This window comes from Medicago truncatula, chromosome 7 (assembly GCF_003473485.1).
Source record: "Medicago truncatula cultivar Jemalong A17 chromosome 7, MtrunA17r5.0-ANR, whole genome shotgun sequence".
Lineage (NCBI taxonomy): Eukaryota > Viridiplantae > Streptophyta > Magnoliopsida > Fabales > Fabaceae > Medicago > Medicago truncatula.
The window spans coordinates 55,435,678-55,453,089 of record NC_053048.1 but is presented as its reverse complement, the minus strand read 5'-3'; the positions used below and the strand labels follow the sequence as shown (position 1 = coordinate 55,453,089).

The 17,412-nt window shown below is 34.0% G+C and overlaps 4 protein-coding genes across 6 annotated transcripts; 1 reads left to right on the top strand and 3 right to left on the bottom strand.

Moving 5' to 3' along the window:
- The first annotated feature begins 554 nt into the window (after positions 1-554).
- LOC11429817 (probable WRKY transcription factor 41) lies at positions 555-2,581 on the top strand. The gene is made up of 3 exons (XM_003626511.4): positions 555-940; positions 1,135-1,266; positions 1,789-2,581. The coding sequence occupies exons 1-3, from the start codon at positions 660-662 to the stop codon at positions 2,360-2,362; spliced, it is 987 nt and encodes a 328-aa protein (XP_003626559.1). The 5' UTR covers positions 555-659; the 3' UTR covers positions 2,363-2,581.
- LOC11421402 (anthocyanidin reductase ((2S)-flavan-3-ol-forming)) lies at positions 1,725-5,501 on the bottom strand. 3 transcript variants are annotated; one of them, XM_039827790.1, is made up of 7 exons: positions 5,478-5,500; positions 5,283-5,440; positions 5,005-5,171; positions 4,693-4,911; positions 3,350-3,735; positions 2,832-2,983; positions 1,725-2,731 (listed from the first exon to the last, which is right to left on the bottom strand). In XM_039827790.1, exons 2-6 carry the CDS (start codon positions 5,395-5,397, stop codon positions 2,848-2,850), a joined length of 1,023 nt encoding a protein of 340 aa, XP_039683724.1. In that variant the 5' UTR covers positions 5,398-5,440; positions 5,478-5,500; the 3' UTR covers positions 1,725-2,731; positions 2,832-2,847. The 3 variants fall into 3 exon arrangements, with proteins under 3 accessions (XP_039683724.1, XP_003626557.1, XP_039683725.1); XM_003626509.3 differs by lacking the exon at positions 1,725-2,731 and having other exon boundaries at positions 2,757-2,983; XM_039827791.1 differs by lacking the exon at positions 1,725-2,731 and having other exon boundaries at positions 2,779-2,975; positions 5,478-5,501.
- A 388-nt stretch (positions 5,502-5,889) lies between these two features.
- LOC120577092 (protein MAINTENANCE OF MERISTEMS-like) lies at positions 5,890-7,499 on the bottom strand. The gene is made up of 3 exons (XM_039828032.1): positions 7,241-7,499; positions 6,765-7,123; positions 5,890-5,962 (listed from the first exon to the last, which is right to left on the bottom strand). The coding sequence occupies exons 1-3, from the start codon at positions 7,370-7,372 to the stop codon at positions 5,890-5,892; spliced, it is 564 nt and encodes a 187-aa protein (XP_039683966.1). The 5' UTR covers positions 7,373-7,499.
- A 6,542-nt stretch (positions 7,500-14,041) lies between these two features.
- Positions 14,042-15,819, bottom strand: LOC11424497 (hydroquinone glucosyltransferase). Its single transcript, XM_003626508.4, has one exon. It carries the CDS (start codon positions 15,660-15,662, stop codon positions 14,211-14,213), a length of 1,452 nt encoding a protein of 483 aa, XP_003626556.1. The 5' UTR covers positions 15,663-15,819; the 3' UTR covers positions 14,042-14,210.
- Between the last annotated feature and the right edge of the window lie 1,593 nt (positions 15,820-17,412).

Sequence of the window (17,412 nt, the reverse complement as noted above, 5' to 3'; positions counted from 1 at the left end):
CATCAAATTACAAAAGTTTTGCCCGATATGAATTTTTCTATGGATGATATTAATATCTTGAATTATCGATTAGAAAAAAAAATCATAATAATTGATATTTTTAAAATATTCATTTGGAGATAAATGGAACAACATCTTATGTATAAATATTTCTGTTGATATTTTAAGAAAAAATATTATCAAAATAGGTTATATAAATAATACATGTTATCAAACGGTGACCCTTATTTTTATTACAGAGCATATATGATAAGATATATATTTATCCCTATTTGTCTTTTTTTTTTTTTTATACCTTTTACACACATGTCATGTCATAGGGTAATACACAAAAAATTAAAAACACTACATTGTTTTAATGTGAAAATATCACCTATATTTTCATTCTCTAGAACAAAATCATGGTCCAAGCTCCAAGGGTCACAATAGAATCAGGACCCACGTTGTGGAAAACTCAATTTGTTTACCTAGTCAAATTCATTTTATTTTCACTAAGCTTAATTATATCTTTACCCTTATATTTATTTATAGCACCATAGATTATCGTATATCATCCATCATACACTTCTTCCCCTTCGTCTCACCTTTCACTAAGCAACTCATCTGTCTATTATTTCACACTCCACTAAGTGCCCATCGTTATTATCATTTTACAAAAAATGGAAGAGACTACCAAGAGAAAACGTGATAGTATAATCAATGAATTAGTCCATGGAAAGGAGCTAGCAAATCAGCTAAGTAACCATATAATTTTATCATCCAATGAAACCAATGAATTCTTGATTGACAAGATAATTTCAACCTACCAGAAAGCACTTACTATGTTGAATGTGGGAGATGGTAAAATGAAGGATTCTCATTCTTCTTTTACAAACGAGAGTCCCAAAAGTGAGGTCATCATAGACCAGGAGTTTAACCACAATGCTCTCTTCAAGAAAAGGTAATATTTTGTTTATTAAATAGTTAGACCATCAAGTATTCATAATGATGTCTTTGAACTCTTAATTTTGCTTAAAAAAATGACAATTGTAGTAATACGGAGAGAATGTTGTTTTGTTTCTTTCATGTGTATGAATTGTCAAGGCCCTAGCTTGAACTTATTTCAATATGTAATCATTTGAATTTGTGGTGCAGAAAGAGCATGCCTAAATGGAAGGAGCAAGTGAAGATTTGCACAAACACAGGATTATCTGAAGGGTCTTTGGATGATGAATATAGCTGGAGAAAATATGGTCAAAAGGATATTCTTGGAGCTAAGTTTTCAAGGTTAGAAACCTTTTTCCTTCATTTTATTTAATTTTATAAATCAAACAAGTAAAATTAATATTTGTTTTAGCGGAAGTTTGTACAAAAGGAATTTTGAATTTGATATAGGAAAAACATGTAGGCATCTTAGTGTCACAGGTCTTATAATATAACTGCCCTGTTAACCAAATCAATATTGCTCAATTAGCTACAATGACCTCTATTTTTTTTAGTTACGAAATGATAAATACATTTTTGTGAAAAGACCTTCTATTTCATTACTTAAAATTTGTATTAGTATTATTTGTTAATAATGGATAAAAGAGACTTTTAACGAGAGTAAAGAAGACAAAGTGCTAATTAAGGATGACACACTTCATGAAATATTGAAATTTGTTCAATTAGAGAGTCTCTCGTTAACAAGTAAAACTAACTCAAATTTTAAAAAATGAAAATAGAAAATGTTTTCACAAAGTAACTTTACAGTTATACCAATTTTCCAAAAATGTATATATAAATGAAAACTATTGGTTTGAATTGCAGAGGGTATTACAGATGCACACATAGAAATGGACAAGGATGCCTAGCAACAAAGCAAGTTCAAAGGTCAGATGAAGATCCAACAATAATTGAGGTTACTTACAGAGGAAGACACACATGCACTCATTCTCAAGCTAAGCCTTTAAAAAGGGAATTTCCCTCAAAGTTAAAGTTAAAGATAAAGGGTTTGGAGAAAAATAAACTTCACAATGATATAAAGAATCAACTACAAACTAAAGGGACTAGTTTCACTTCCAAAGCAGAACTTGATGTTAAAAGAAAGGACTTAGAAGAAACCAAAGAGGATATCTTCCCTTGGTTTTCTTTTCCTTCTCCATCAATTGGATCAGAAAATGAGATAATGATGGAATCAAACTTTTTTAATTTGTCAGAATACCAATTAGGCTACACTGGATTATGCCAAAATGGACCAACTTCAGAATCTGATATCACTGATACAGTTTCAGCTCCAACTTCGGTCACCAATTCACCAATCCTTGATTTGGATATCTTGCTACAAAGAGGGGATTTTGACACTGATTTTCCTTTAAATACCCCTGAATATTTCTCTTCTTAAAATTCCCAACTTTCACCTAGTTAGTTGTTTAGAGAGCAAGAATAGAATAGTCTATGTTTAAAATTAACTAGTATTTTGTTGTAGATGATACAAGGGTAATATTTTTGAAAACATATATATATATATATATATTGTGGAAATGAGAAATTATTAGGTAAAGTGACACTATTGGTTATTTTACAATTGTCTTGGACGAGATGTAAACTTTGTTCTTTAAAATTACAAAGTTAAACTCTTACCATTGAACTGATACCTTATAGATATGTAATATGTCGATAAATTAAACGTGCCACGCTCTCATGCTAGTTTGGAAAGTTTTCTTTGTATGTAATGTACCTACTTAGCATGTAATGCTTAAATGACTTGCAGCTGTAAAGGAAATAAGCCAAAAACAGTGCATAGACATATAAGTTAAATAAACTCAAATAAGTTAATCTAAATAGACATTATGAGTATATGTATATAGTACAGGGAGGATATGGAGACTAGAGATCACCCATTCTTCTAGCACATTTGACACAATCATCCAAAATCATCTTAGCGTCATATTTATATACAAATCCTTTGTCACATAGCTTTGTTGACCCCCACTTCATATCCTTCTTTGGCCCATCTGCATATCTGAAATGTCATAATTTCAAATGAAAACTATAAACAGTTTAATTTGTATTTTCTAAAGACTGTACAATGAAAATTCAAATTTGATTAACAGTTCTTATAACCAATCCACTGAAAAATGTGCATGTATGAGAAGAAGGAATATGCCGATTTGAAACAATGTTTTAAAAATCAGACCCGAGATCATCTAGTGATACATTCTAGTTATGGTTCAATTGGTTCAACTATGAACGAGACGACAAATAAAGAAATAAATCAAGTAAAAAAATTCAAATGCAAAAAATAACAACGGGTTGTATCCACCACGATTCAAGACTAAAGTATAAAGAGGATCAAACCAATCATTATACTGAATATGCTGCCACTTACTCTTGATTAACAGTGAATTCTGGATAATGAAGAACATAATGATTAGCAATCTCTTTTAACGAAACATAAGAACTAGCACACAAGAATCTTCCATTGATTGATGAAGTACTTTCCATGCAGAATATATGAGCTTCACAGACATCATCAACATGTACAAGAGGAATTTTCCCCAGGAATTCCTGTACAAACTGCAGTGATTTGCGTCCCATTGCATTTTCTGTGATGTGTGAGATACAAATTGCTACGCTACCGGGTGTGAAGGATTGAAGAGTGTCCCCTCCTACAGCCCCACATAAGAGAGTTACCACCTCCAGCCTTCCACCATTTTCATTGTTCCCACAGCTCAACATATATTTCTCTGTCACCGTCTTTGAATAAATATAGTCCTTCATAAACAAGACCATTACAATAAAAATTAAATACTTCCTATTGAAAAGAAATAAGGCATGAAAACTGTTGTGAATTCTGGTCTCAAATCACACCAATACGAAATATGATGTGTGGAGCAAAGGAAAGTAGTAACCAATAACAAAGTGAGTGCAAGCAATAATCAACAATAACAGCACCTAGATCTAATCTAGGTATCAAAGTGAAAAGCACAAATCACAAGCAAAAAGATAAAAGGGAGAGAAGAGAGAAACAAACACACCAAGAAATTGTTCACCCAGTTCGGTCTAAACTTGACATACTCTGGAGGAGAGATTAAACTCTCCAATCCACTATCAATGAGTTATTTCAAAAGAGATACAAAAGGGGTTACAAGAAATTAGCTTTGACAAGTTTACAAAGAACAACATTAATTTCTACCCTTTTTCCCAATCTCACCAATGAACAAGACACTCAATGATTTTCACTCACCAAGGTGTTTACAATGTTTCCCAACCCAAGAGAAACTCTAATCAAAGACCCTAAACCCTAGAGTTGCTCCCTTTGATTTCCCAAGTTTCTCTCTCTTCCGCTCTCTTCAAAATCTGCACAAGAACACTTAAATACTAGTCTTCCACTGATAAAATCGTGTCACGATTGGTACGTACGTTACAAGGTACGACCAGTCCTTATCCTAGAAACTTAACGAGCAAGTTTGCAAATCGTGTCACGATTTCTCAAGATCGTGTCACGATTTGGCACCCTGCAAACCAGCTCACGGCATCACAAAATCGTGTCACGATGCCAAATTCGTGTCACGATTTCTCTGTTCTTTCAGACCACAAATTTGAAGCCAAATCTCAACAAAAACAATTTATAAAGAGTGTTACTCATCACCTTAATAGTAGTTTTGTAAGAACGAGTCCGACATAATTAATATAAAAAACTAATAGATAAAAACAAATTGACTACCTTACCTTAAGATAAGCATCATGGTACAGATATGCTAAAGAATCATTGAGAGGTGTCCAACAAGTTTCATCCATTACATCATTGAAACCAATTCCATCAACTCTTCTTGGAGAAGCAGATACAACAGATCCGGTGTAAATGAGACGCTTCACCGTCCCCGCTTTCTTACAGTACATGGCAATGCTTTCTGACCCAGCAAGTGATGCTTCGGTAATGTCCTTGAACTGCTATGCATATTATAAAATTCATTCATTTCTTTCCGACCCTAATACTACTAGATATCCCAACAAATTTTAAACAAAAGGATATAATTTAACCTGAGATGCGGGTTCATGGATCAAGGGTGTGGCAACATGAAAGACAAATTCACAGCCTTTAATTGCAGGCTCAAAGTCAACTGAGTTGTAAATATCTGCTTGAAACAAGACCAGTTTGTCTTGTGATTGTGGAAAACTCTTTAAAAGTCCCACCTTAGACTCATCCTCTGTAAAGTGTGTGATTGCAAAGCTTTATTATTAGTGGGTGGTGGAAGCAATTTCTAAATCAAATTAACAATACAACAAAAATATATGTGCATATGAAATAAAAAGTATACTCAAGTCTCTGAGAGTTGCATGGACAGTGTAGCCTTTAGCTAAAAGCTTGTTGATGAGCAAAGAAGCAATGTAACCAGAAGCACCTGTGACGCATACCTTACACCTTGCTTCCATTACCTTCCCTTTTCTGCTCAAAATGTACACCCAATAGTCGTGTGTTTGGTATAAACGTATCAATTATGATTTCCTCTTGTCTTTTCTTTGTTGGTATGTTTCATTTATCACATTAAATAAAGAGAATTGCTCTTCCCACATGTTGTTTGGCTGTGCCACACGAGTAATATACTAAAATGCCCCTCGGCAGTTTGCTACCGAAGTTTTTAGGAAACCGGCGGCAGTTAACTGCCGAAGTTTTTAAGAATCCGGCAGCAGTTAGGTGCCGAGTAAAACCTCGGTAGTTAACTGCCGAGGAAAACTGAACATCCAAAACTTCACAAAATTCTCAAGTTCTCTCAAATCTACTACTACACTCTTAGAAAAAAGTAACGATCACGTCTCATTGAAAATTGCTTATTATCAATACATGAAGTTACAAGAACAAACTTTAATTTTCATTGAGTCTAAGTATTTACACTCATCTCTCTCTCAAGAGCCAAGTTAAGGTCTTCACCTTACACTCTCTTTTCCTCTCTTATCTATTGATCTGAAACTATGGAAAGAGTTGTCCTTTGTGCAGCACCTATCATTTTTAGATACCATTTCCAGCCATTGTCATCAACTTTCATGTTTACTATAAATTAGATCTATTTAATTTATATTTTTCTCTTAAGTTCTACTATTTGAAACAAAATAATTGTTTATCATCCCAATTTTTCCTACTATCAACTTATTTTTATGTTTTATGTTTTTAATGAATTAATGATCATGGAGATGATGATCCAGTGAAGAACCCGAACAAATGTTAATCTTCCAAAGCAACTTATATTTGCACATTAAACAAAGTAAAAAAAGCCCATGAAATTAAAAATAATGTCATCAAAGTAGAAATATACAAATATACAAATATACATAACTCAATGTCATCAAAAGACTAAAACTAAAAAATAAGTCCTAAAAAAGGAAAATAGTACTACTGGTCCTGATCCTGATGATGGTGCCTCCTCCTCGGCCTCTGGGCTCTCCTCCTGGTCAAAATCGGCGCGATCTGCTCCCTCATATGGGTCATGGCCTCAAACCACTGCTGAGGGGTCATGCTCATGACCTCCTCCTGGCCTAACTGCGCATCAGCGTAGGCAACAGCGCCACTAACCATGTCATAGGTGTCAGGCGAGCTTCTCGCCTCATACCGCTGCCACTGCTCTGCAATGATCTGCTCTTCATTTGCAGGCCTCGGAAGATCTCCTGGAATAGGTGGCAAGATCTTAAGGTGAGACACCCTAGTGTACCACAGGACATAGCCATCCGCCACCCGCCATGTATCATCTCCTGCCTGCTCACCCCGAGCGTCCGCCTTAAGCGTGTGAGTGCGGAAGTCGACGAACATCTGCACAATAGAAGGCGGGGGGAGGTCCCTAACATCAGTAGGATGTCTGGGGATGGTCTGCACGTATCTGTACTGCTTCAAAACCCTCTCGGGCAAGTGACGGTACACCCTACGGACGCCGCACATAATCCATCCAGAATACCAGAAAACCTCCTCGAAGTCCTGGATCTCTCTGTGCTCCTCGTACGGCCGCCAGCATACATCATCTAACTGTATACGATCGAGCAGTGACCGATACGTGATCCCCTCCCCATGACCCTTCTGGAGCTTCCACCTCGCTGCAACCGGATAGTTTTCCAGGTAGTCAGTGTTGAGATCAACACTGAAAAACCCTGGAAAATGCGCCAAAAACCATGCCTGCACAAACCAAACAAATAACATTTATAAATTATTACGCACGGAAAAATATAACAAAAAATTAAAAGTTCACAAAAAAATAAAGTTAACATAAATATAAAATTTCAGTTTTCTTACAGTGAGCAGTGTCACGCTCCCCCCAAGCGCTCTGTGTCCAGGCCTACATGCATCCGCCAACTCGCCGTATAGGTAGGCGAGGGTCATAGCTCCCCAGGAATAATTACGCATCCCTGCGTAGCCGTCCGCCATGGTCGTCAAATATATCAGCTCGATGCGCTTGTTGCTTCTATCGCCAAACAACAAGCATCCGACCAAGTACAGAAGGTAACACCGGACGCAGTATGTCCTGACCCTCTCCAGCTCCTCAACCTCCTCAGGATCCTCTGTACCCGCCAATACGTTGGCCCTACCAAGGTACGAGGTATAGAAGTCCCTCAGCCTGGGGTAGCTAATGTACCCACCGTACTCCTGGTTGCAGATCTTCTCAGCCTCATGCTGGGCCACACCCAGATACGTCATCAGCAGTGCCGCTCCCTCATGCTTGGGCATCTTCTTCCCATGGTCCAACATCCGCCCCTCAATAGGAAGATGCGTGAGACATGCGACATCATCCAATGTCACAGTCATCTCCCCCATCGGCATGTGGAAGGTGCTGGTCTCCGGATGCCACCTCTCGCATAAAGTAAGCAGCAGGGCATGAGGCACGGTGGAGTACCCCAAGTAGACCAAATCATGTAGCCCGCTCTGCTGAAGCGCATCCCAAAACCAATTCTCATTCCCGTTAGGGCGTCCGAGAGTGAGAATCTTCGCCCCATGATTAATCGGTTTAAGCACGCGGGTCTTACGAACCTGAAATAATAGAAAAATAAATATGGATATAATAATTAAACATAAAAACACATAACAATGTATAACAGTGTATATAATAATTAAAAACACATATAAACAAAACAATTAAACATAAAAAATAGAATTAAAAAAATAAACATATAACAATGTATATAATAATTAAAACAAACACACATTTAAAGAAAATAATTAAACATAAAGAAAAAGAATTAAAAAAAACACATATAGAGGTGGATATAATAATAAAAACAAACACACATTTAAAGAAAATATTTTAACATAAAGAAAAACCAATTAAAAAAAACACATATAAAAGTGGATTTAATAATTAAACAAACACACATTTAAATTAAAGAAAATATTTTAACATAAAGAAAAACCAATTAAAAAAAACACATATAAAAGTGGATATAATAATTAAACAAACACACATTTAAATTAAAGAAAATATTTTAACATAAAGAAAAAACAATTAAAAAAAATACACTTACATTATTTGAATTATACCAGAGTGGCAACGCCACATGACCGGCATAAGAGTGGAGCAAGGACAAGTCAGCCGGTCCACCAGAAAAGGGAGGGTCCGTAGGTAACACCTCCGGTGCAGCAGCTGCTGCAATGTCATCCTCGTCTCCTGCATCCTGCTGATGTGGTATATGATCCTGGTCATATCCACCATCCATCACATCATGATGTACCTGATCCTGATAGTTCAGGTACTCCACCCCAGTCTGGTCAACAGGCTGTGACGGGTCAACAACCTGTGACTCCTCAGGCTGTGTAGCCTGAGAGCTTCCTGAGCCATCTCCCCTCCGACCTCTACCCCTCTTTGGGATGTGGGCACTCTGTCTCTCCCTGCGGTGGCTCTGAGTCATGGCACGCCTACCACCAATCATCTTCGATGGATCAATGGGGTCCTGATCGGCCATATCTACAAAAAATAAAAATAAAAAATTAATATCATTCAACCACTTTATCAAAAAACAGTAAACCTAAACAAAACCTACACTTTCACATTCAACCTAAACATAACCTAAACATAACCGCTTTCACATTAAACCACTTTACCAAAATAAAGACATTGATTGAACCTAAACATTATCATACACATTATCATTAACATTCAAACGCAAAAAATCAAATGCATTATCATACACATTCAACCTAAACTAAACATAATTCAATATACACATTCAACCTAATTCAATATACACTTTTTCAATATGCATTCAACTTAATTCAACATACACTTTTTCGAATTACAATCAAGATCGTATTCAATACCTAAACTAACTAAATAATCAATAAAATTATCATTGACACATTTTATCAAACACTTTGTGTGCAAAGTATCAAACATACTCAAAATGTGTTATTTTGCCACCATTCAAAACCACATTATACCCTAACATCATTCAATCATCAATTAAACCAACTACATTCAATTATAAACTACATGCACTCATAAAAAATTCAATTCCTACATCAACCCTAACCACATGAAAACTACCATTTTTTTTAAAAAAAAAATCTACCCAAACTAACATTATGATAAAAAAAATGAGTCAAGATACTTACTTGTGATTAAATGGAGATGATAAACTTGATTTTGCTGAAAAAACGATTTTGGAGAAGTTAGATGGTTTGAAAGATTTTTGAACAATGAAGAAAACTGAGTTTCTGCGTTCTGGTTATGTTCAGTTTTCCTAACTGCCGAGGAAATCCTCGGTAGTTAGCTGCCGCCGGTTTGCTAAAAACTTCGGCAGTTAACTGCCGAAGGGCATTTTTGTATTTTACTGGTGTGGCACAGCCATACTATATGTGGGAACAGCAATACTCTTAAATAAATTATCAATATACATATAGTATTTTAATTCTAATCATCTTTTACACTGTGTTTGGTAGAAGAGAAAAAGGAAAGAGAGAAGTTGAATAGAGAGAGATAGAAGAGAAAATGAGCATTTCTCTAGTTTGGTTGTGGTGAGAAATAAGGGAGAGAGAGATAAAACATGTAGGGCCCACTACTTTTTTAGTCTTCTCTCAATAGCGAAGAAATAGGGGAGAGTTCCATTTTTTAATAATATTCCAATTATACCATTTTATTGCATCATAAAAGACAAAAAAATATATATATACGGAAGTCTACTTGTTGTGCATAGCCTAGCCGTGCACCTATGGTTGTGGGAATAAATGAAGCAATCAGAATAGATTTTTTAATTTATGAAACGGGCTATTTTTTTTTTTGACACAATCAGTTTTTTTTGTACCGTACAATCTTATTCTTATCATTACATTAAGCAAATATAAATTACTATTTGTTCAAATAATTAAAATTAATAAGAACAAATAACATAAATTAACCAAATATAAATTAATAATTAATAATTGATTGTTTAATTAAATTAATATTGATAGAAAATGTGTTTCAAACAACATTAAATTATGTATTTGTTTATTGAGTTAAAGAGTATTTTTGTCCTTTTAAAAATAAATGCATTTCTCTCTCTTCTATTTCTCAAATCTTTCTCTTCTTCCAAACAATACATCAAATCTACTCTATTTCTCACCTTTTTCTCTCTTCCTACACTCTCTCTCACCTATTTCTCTCTTCACAACTTCTCTTCCTAACCAAACACACCCTTAGAGAAGAAAACAAACATATGCACTCATGGTAAAACTCATAGATTAATCAATTAGTCATCCAATTAACGATCTAATTAGTTTTTATCACTAAATATGATCATATATCAATTAATACTTATGATTGATACGGTAACAATGATATCCATTTGGGATTTGCGTAGCGGTTGGTTTGGGATCTTCAAGTTTGCTTTTATCAAGGTATCAAGTTGGATTCTCTCTAATGTCTTTCGGTGAATAAATCCATACAGAGCTTTGCTGGCTTTAAATGGGCCCTCACAAGTTGATGCTGGGATTGGTCTTCTCAAATTAGTCCGTTCTTAGATGGAGATATCGAGTTTAAAAAAAATAAAAAATACTTATGATTGATTTTTTTGAGGAAATACTTATGATTGAGAAGCAAATAATACCATTAATTTAAACATATCATATAATTTATACCAAAAAACATAAGATATGGTCGTCGCATATTAAATATAAACGTATAGTTGGTCGTCACATACCAAGTTTTTTTTCTTTTTTGAAAGGACATACCAAGTTTTTAGTGTTCAATGTTTCATGTTTAAATTAATTACACGCTAATATTTTTAATCAACTCAAAAGTGTGGTGACATGTGTGGAAGGGAACTGAAAATTCTTTAATTACATTTATAAGCCCCATTGTGATTTGTTGAAAAATTGCTCCTCTATTTTTCAAAACAGCTCATTTCCGCCCCAAAATTCAAATATTAATTCAGCTGCAGTTAGTGTCGCTGCTCCAACGACAATTAAAGTAAAGTATTTAAGTTTTTGCAAATTTTTAATTTTTTTTCCCAACGGCAATTTAGTACCGTGGATACTTTGAGATCATTTCTTTTTTCGCTTATTGTTTTCATTTCAGATCTATGCCAAATAGATTGCAGTGATTTCGGAGAATAAAAGAAAATGGAGTATACGGTTTTAAATGGGAATTTTGTACTAATATACTTAGAGGTGAAATGAGAGAGGAAAACACGGCAACATGGAACCATTATGAGGATCATTACCTTATGGCTGTTATCATAACAAGTAAGAAAGAGGTCTCAAACGTCAAACATGGATCATTATATTCGGAAGTCCTAATTCAATTAGTAAAATGTTGAAATTGTTAGGTCGGATGCTATGATCGGGGTTCGTATTCCGGTACCTTTATTTGTGTGTGTGAATTTACAATGACTTTGTCATTTCTTCTATCTACCAAAAAAAAACATGGATCATTATTATAAGTAGGAAAATGCTAAGATATGTCATTTTATGTTTGAGTATTTTAAAGATATAAATCTTGTATTTGAAATTATATCAATTTATTTTTCAAAACTTTTAAATTACTTTTTTTTAATAAAAATATTACTAATTATGGAAATCCTTACCATAACCTTTGTAAGCTTAACATTGTTATTATTTATGAATATTTTTCATGAATTCTAGAAAATTAATTCTATTTTTTTTTTTACAAAACAAAATTATGGTGTGTACTACAGAAGTACGTATTTTCGTATATGGGTATGCTAATTTAAAAAAAAAATATTATTATAGGGTATGCTAGCTAATTATTAGGGAATGATATAGAAATATTATAGTCTTAGTAACATATTATAGCACTATGGGACGCCCAAAAGAGCAAGGAGATGGATGATTGAAGACGGACGTAGTCATCTGCTTTATTATTATAAGCAAAAAAAATATTTTTAAATTTATTTAATAACGGATAAAATTAATTTATAATAGATTGAATACATCGATTATTGAATAAATCTAAAAAAAATATATAAAAAAAATCTTATAATAGTGTTCATAACAAGTAAGGAGGAAGATTTAAAAGGGACACATCACACTAAATTTAAGAGATAAACTACTCTCAAAAGGGAACTAGGTAATTGTTATTATCCCACTCAAAATAACCTAAGAAAAACGTGAACTAGATAATTGTTTACACATCTGAAATAAAATTCTTGTTCATTCTTTTATTTTCGTTGATGATTCATTCTATTTAAGATCATTGGTCTCATGGGCCCTAAGGTATCTCTATGGTTTATGTCCTCTAGAACCGTTATAAAACTATTATACTATGGAATTGACTAATGATAATTATAATGAAAACCAGTTACTCAAAATAAAAATAAAATATATTAATAATACTAAAGATAGTAACAAAACGTTGCACATTGTGTCAAAAAAAAAAAAAAAGTTGCACATCAGTGTAAGGTGTACAAGAAATAATGATAAATTAGAAGAAGAAAATTTACTTTAAAAAAACGTAAAAAATTTTGTAATATTTACCGTGAAATGTATAACTAAAAAGTATGTAATGTGTACAAGAAAAACATTCGACAATGAGAAGCAACAAGGTAAATGGTTCAAATGTATTGTGAGCACGGAATAATAACAGTGAGGGCTTATGAATAATAATAACAACAAAAAGGTATGAGTGTGGTATGAAACAGGAACAGAGCAAAATTATGGAAGTCTCGAAAAGTCTCAAGGATATTTGTGAGATTGTTGAAGGAGTGTATTATGTGTATTTTTATTTTAACTAGAAAGTCTCACAAAATCCATTCTAGAAAAGAATCCATTAAAATCTCTATACTTTTGATTACCAATAGATATTTTTTAAGTTGAGAGGAATCACAATTGAATACCACCGGATTTCTTTGCCTTTAATAAAAAAAAAGTCTCGATTGTCTTGATTGATTACCACAAGATTTTTTTATTTTTAAAAAGTCTTTTAAAATCTCATAAAATCACAATTCAATACACCCCTAATAATCATTGAATTGGTTGTAAGACATATGATTTTTTTTTCACTATGGCTAAGCTATTAAATGAACCGCTTTTGGAATCAAACCCAGATTATTTTTCTAATGAAAAATCATGTTGTCAAATCTCTCAATATTGTATTGATAATTTTTTATTCACTCTGAAGTGCTTCTAAAATAAGCCGTTTGCATTTGCTCTTGTGCATATAATTCTTCGTCAAGTTTTACATACATAGGACAAAAACAAGCGCTAAAATGTAAAACTTGTGATTAAACCAAAGTGGGACATTTGTGGTGTCGTGTCAAACGTGTTAGGTGCTGTTGGACACAAACAGCACTATCACATTTTGGATTCAAGCTGTTGAAAGAAGTTGTTGTATTAAAGCTATTAAGTTCTTATCGTAATCATTTTAACTTAAACAAATGGGTTTATATAATAGGATAATTTTATTGAAATAGATAAACCAAACTCGTACCTATTTTTTATTGCAAACCAACAAGCCAAGCACTTGATATAGTGTCAAACACCTCATTATGGTGCCATTAATATTATGGGTCATTGGGTCCCACGTCTTTTTGGCTAGTGCCACGGTCTTTCTCATTCGATGTATGCTATGCCATGTATGTACGAGTGAGTAGTGTAGAGTTTTTAAAATATTTCAAAGGAAAATGTTAATATACTAAAATCAAAATTAATAACATATGTCGAAAGACATGTGTTAGCGTTACATTATTTCAAATACACATACTAATTAATAAGAAAATTATATAACAAGATGTTGCTATTGTAGCTAATATAAGCTACTACAACTTTTTAATTTAATTTAATTTATTACAGTGGATTTGTTGGTCCACTTGAGAGCTAAATTGGAGATATGGTTTGTGGAAGTTCCATTCTCACCAAGAGTTTTAGAAGCTGCCTCTTTAAGATCCTTCATTTGATAACGAAGCTTTTTCCCTTCTTCACCTTCCATAAGACACTTAACAACACTAGCAATTTCCAATCTCTCAACCAACCCATTCTCACCAACATTTGGTCTCAACCCAACCTTAACATCCTCAGTTAACATAACAGCATTCATCTTTTGCTCTGCATAAAGTGGCCAAACCACTAAAGGCACCCCATTAACAACACTTTCTAGAACTGAATTCCAACCACAATGAGTTAAAAACCCACCAGTTGACCCATGTGCCAAAACCTGTGGTTGTGGGGCCCAAGATGACACAACTAGACCCCTTCCTTTAGTTCTCTCCAAAAATCCATTTGGTAAAAAATCAAATGGATCAGAATCTGTTTCAGCACTGAAGTAAGAAGCATTAGCAACTTTATCATTTGGACTTCTAACAACCCATAAAAACCGTTGCTCACTCATTTCCAAGCCAAGTGCCAATTCAACTATCTGTTTACTAGAGAGGGTCCCACCACTTCCAAAAGAAACAAACAGAACACTCCCATGTGGTTGATTATCTAACCATTTCAAACTCTCTGAGTTCGGTCCAATTTGACCTACTTCTACTTCTCTCTTTACTAATGGTCCAACCGGGTAAAACTTAGGTTTTCCTGGTTCTTCCTTTAGTAACTCCTTGATTGGACCCGGTTCAAGTTCAAGAAAACTATTCTCTATAAGTCCATCTGCTTCTCTGTATCTCTTCGCGTTGCGAAAGACACTTTGGTAAGCATCGTTCTTCCTGTCTTGAAGAGGGTCTAGTAAATATTTACCGTGAATAGGAATACAACCGGGAATTTTCACAGGTTCAGTCAATTCTCTAAACTCGCAGTGAACTTCCTCGTCAAGACGAGGAAGGTAAAGGAAAAGAGAAAGAGCCATGGCAGTTGAAGGGTAGAAGACATATTTAGGGACGTTGAATTCTCTAGCGACGTCAAAAGCGTCTGTCCCAAAGAGGTCGACGACAACAGCAGTGATAGTATGAGTTTCAGAGAGAGTGTTGAAGTTTTGACGGAGAGAAGGGAGAGAACGGAGGACAGTGAGGGAGATGATTGTCTCTATCCCGGAGTTTGGTGGAAGGTCTGAGAAGGAAACTGGTGGAAGGAAAGTATGTGAAATGAACTTTGGTAGAGATTGAAGAACTGTTTTTTGAGCTTTTGAAGGTGGACCTTCGGTGGGAATGAAGAAGGTGATTTGAAGATTTTGATTAAGAATAATAATTCTTTTGGCAAATTCAATCATTGGTATAAGATGTCCCATGCCTGGTGATGGTAGCATAACCACCATAGGTGGTGGTTTAGATAATGGTTCTTGTTTTGAGAGTTCCATGGAAATGAAAATGATGCGTTTAGTATTTTGGGTGGGTGAGAATTGAGAATTGTTGTTGTAATGTTGAGAGTATGTATGAAGAGGAATGGAATAATTATATATAGAACAAAGAAAAGAGTTTTTATTATGGTCTGTCTGTAAAGGAGGCAGAGTTTGTTTATTAAATGATTGGTTGGTGCTTTAGTGGCAGATATATATATATATTATAGCGCTTGAATTTCAGTGAAGGACGTTTTACTTATTTTAGTTTTCTATAATTGTTATTGTGTGGGAATGCTTTTAATAATGCATTACTACTTTAAATTAAATAGAATACGTAATTTGTTTTGGTGTTGTGTAAAGGAGGGCATTATGGGTTTTGGATGATGATTGGGTGAGAAAAAATGTTGGGAGTAAGTAGAAATAAATCGAAAATAAATAAAAAATTGATACATATATAGTAACATAGGTAAATTATTATTGGTATTATGATGGAAGGGAAAGGCATCCATAATGTTATCTAGAAGGAAAGCGATATGATATGAGTGGGGACGGGAAGGATCATGCAATATTTGATATAAAGAAAGAGATGATGTCAATTCATACGTAAGGCTTATGTGATAAACAAACATGATTTTCTTTTTTTATCTATTGGACGTGTGCAATGCTATAATGGTATTACATATCCCACACGTTTTTTCCCTTTCCTTTCAATTTCAAATAAGACTGCAATGGAAGGAGTATCATGTTAGTTCAAGGAACTTTCTGAATGCATAATATTGAACCTGGACGGCATCAAGGGCCGCTGAATTTGGAATAAAATCAAAACATTAACGGCTTACCTTGGCGGTACCAAAGCTATTAAGGATGCAAATTCAATATTTGGTGAGTTGGTACTTGGTTGGTATCAATCAAAGAGTATTCCAATTACTTGGAAGCTTCTACATTTACTTTTTTTTTTTTTTTTTACTACAAATGATCATGAGAATGGGTTAGTATTTTGGGTTTTCAATCAAGATTTTAAATTGAAATTCTTGCTAATGAGTTGTTCTTAATTAAAACTAATTAACTATTTGAATCCAATAATTTTATATTGATTTATAGTTTAATGTATGTATGTGATCCGAACTTGATTGAGAAGTTGGCTCCATGAAAGATAGTTGAGCAATGCTTTGAAAAGTTTATGGTGGTGGTATTTGCAAATATTTTGACACTCAAGTAAGTAAGCAAAGCTGAGGTATAAGGTATGTGGGGTTAAAATTGTGTACTTTGCGATCTGTTTCAAGGGCTACTTTTAGTGAGGTAGAGGATCCCCTAAGGAGTTAGGTGTTAATGGTTGGATTGAAACACTAGAAAAGTTGTCTTGATATTGGTTCAAAACATTTTTTTAATTGAATTAATTCCAACACAATTGGTTGACATGCCACTTGTGTGTTTGTTTTAAATATTGAAAAAGAAGTTCAATTCTTATTATTATTTTTTTTTAAAAAAAAAGAATAATTCAACATACTATCGAGAACTGTATGAAGTTGTCCATCAAATTTAACCCGCCGTATAGGTAAATTTACAAATGAAGTAATAGTTGGTATGTGGATACCACTTATACATTCATAGACGACGTAACTAATTTTAACTAGTTGATAGATAAATACCTACAATTCTTTAAAAGGAGTCTCAAACATAAAATTAGTGATTGTATTAACAAATTTACTTGTTTTCTATTTTAAAATCAAATTTTTTATATAGATTTGAGCTGCCTCTCAAATTCGCA

Coding starts and splice junctions, on each gene's coding strand:
- LOC120577092 (XM_039828032.1), bottom strand. CDS start 7,372: ATGGCGGACGGCTACGCAGGGATGCGTAATTATTCCTGGGGAGCTATG. Junction 7,124..7,240: donor GGAGCGTGACACTGCTCACT/GTAAGAAAACTG, acceptor TGGTTTGTGCAG/GCATGGTTTTTGGCGCATTT. Junction 5,963..6,764: donor CCGCCTTCTATTGTGCAGAT/GTTCGTCGACTT, acceptor TAAAAATGATAG/GTGCTGCACAAAGGACAACT.
- LOC11424497 (XM_003626508.4), bottom strand. CDS start 15,662: ATGGAACTCTCAAAACAAGAACCATTATCTAAACCACCACCTATGGTG.
- LOC11429817 (XM_003626511.4), top strand. CDS start 660: ATGGAAGAGACTACCAAGAGAAAACGTGATAGTATAATCAATGAATTA. Junction 941..1,134: donor AATGCTCTCTTCAAGAAAAG/GTAATATTTTGT, acceptor TTTGTGGTGCAG/AAAGAGCATGCCTAAATGGA. Junction 1,267..1,788: donor CTTGGAGCTAAGTTTTCAAG/GTTAGAAACCTT, acceptor TTTGAATTGCAG/AGGGTATTACAGATGCACAC.
- LOC11421402 (XM_039827790.1), bottom strand. CDS start 5,397: ATGGAAGCAAGGTGTAAGGTATGCGTCACAGGTGCTTCTGGTTACATT. Junction 5,172..5,282: donor TGCAACTCTCAGAGACTTGA/GTATACTTTTTA, acceptor CACACTTTACAG/AGGATGAGTCTAAGGTGGGA. Junction 3,736..4,692: donor ACCATGATGCTTATCTTAAG/GTAAGGTAGTCA, acceptor TTGTTTATGAAG/GACTATATTTATTCAAAGAC.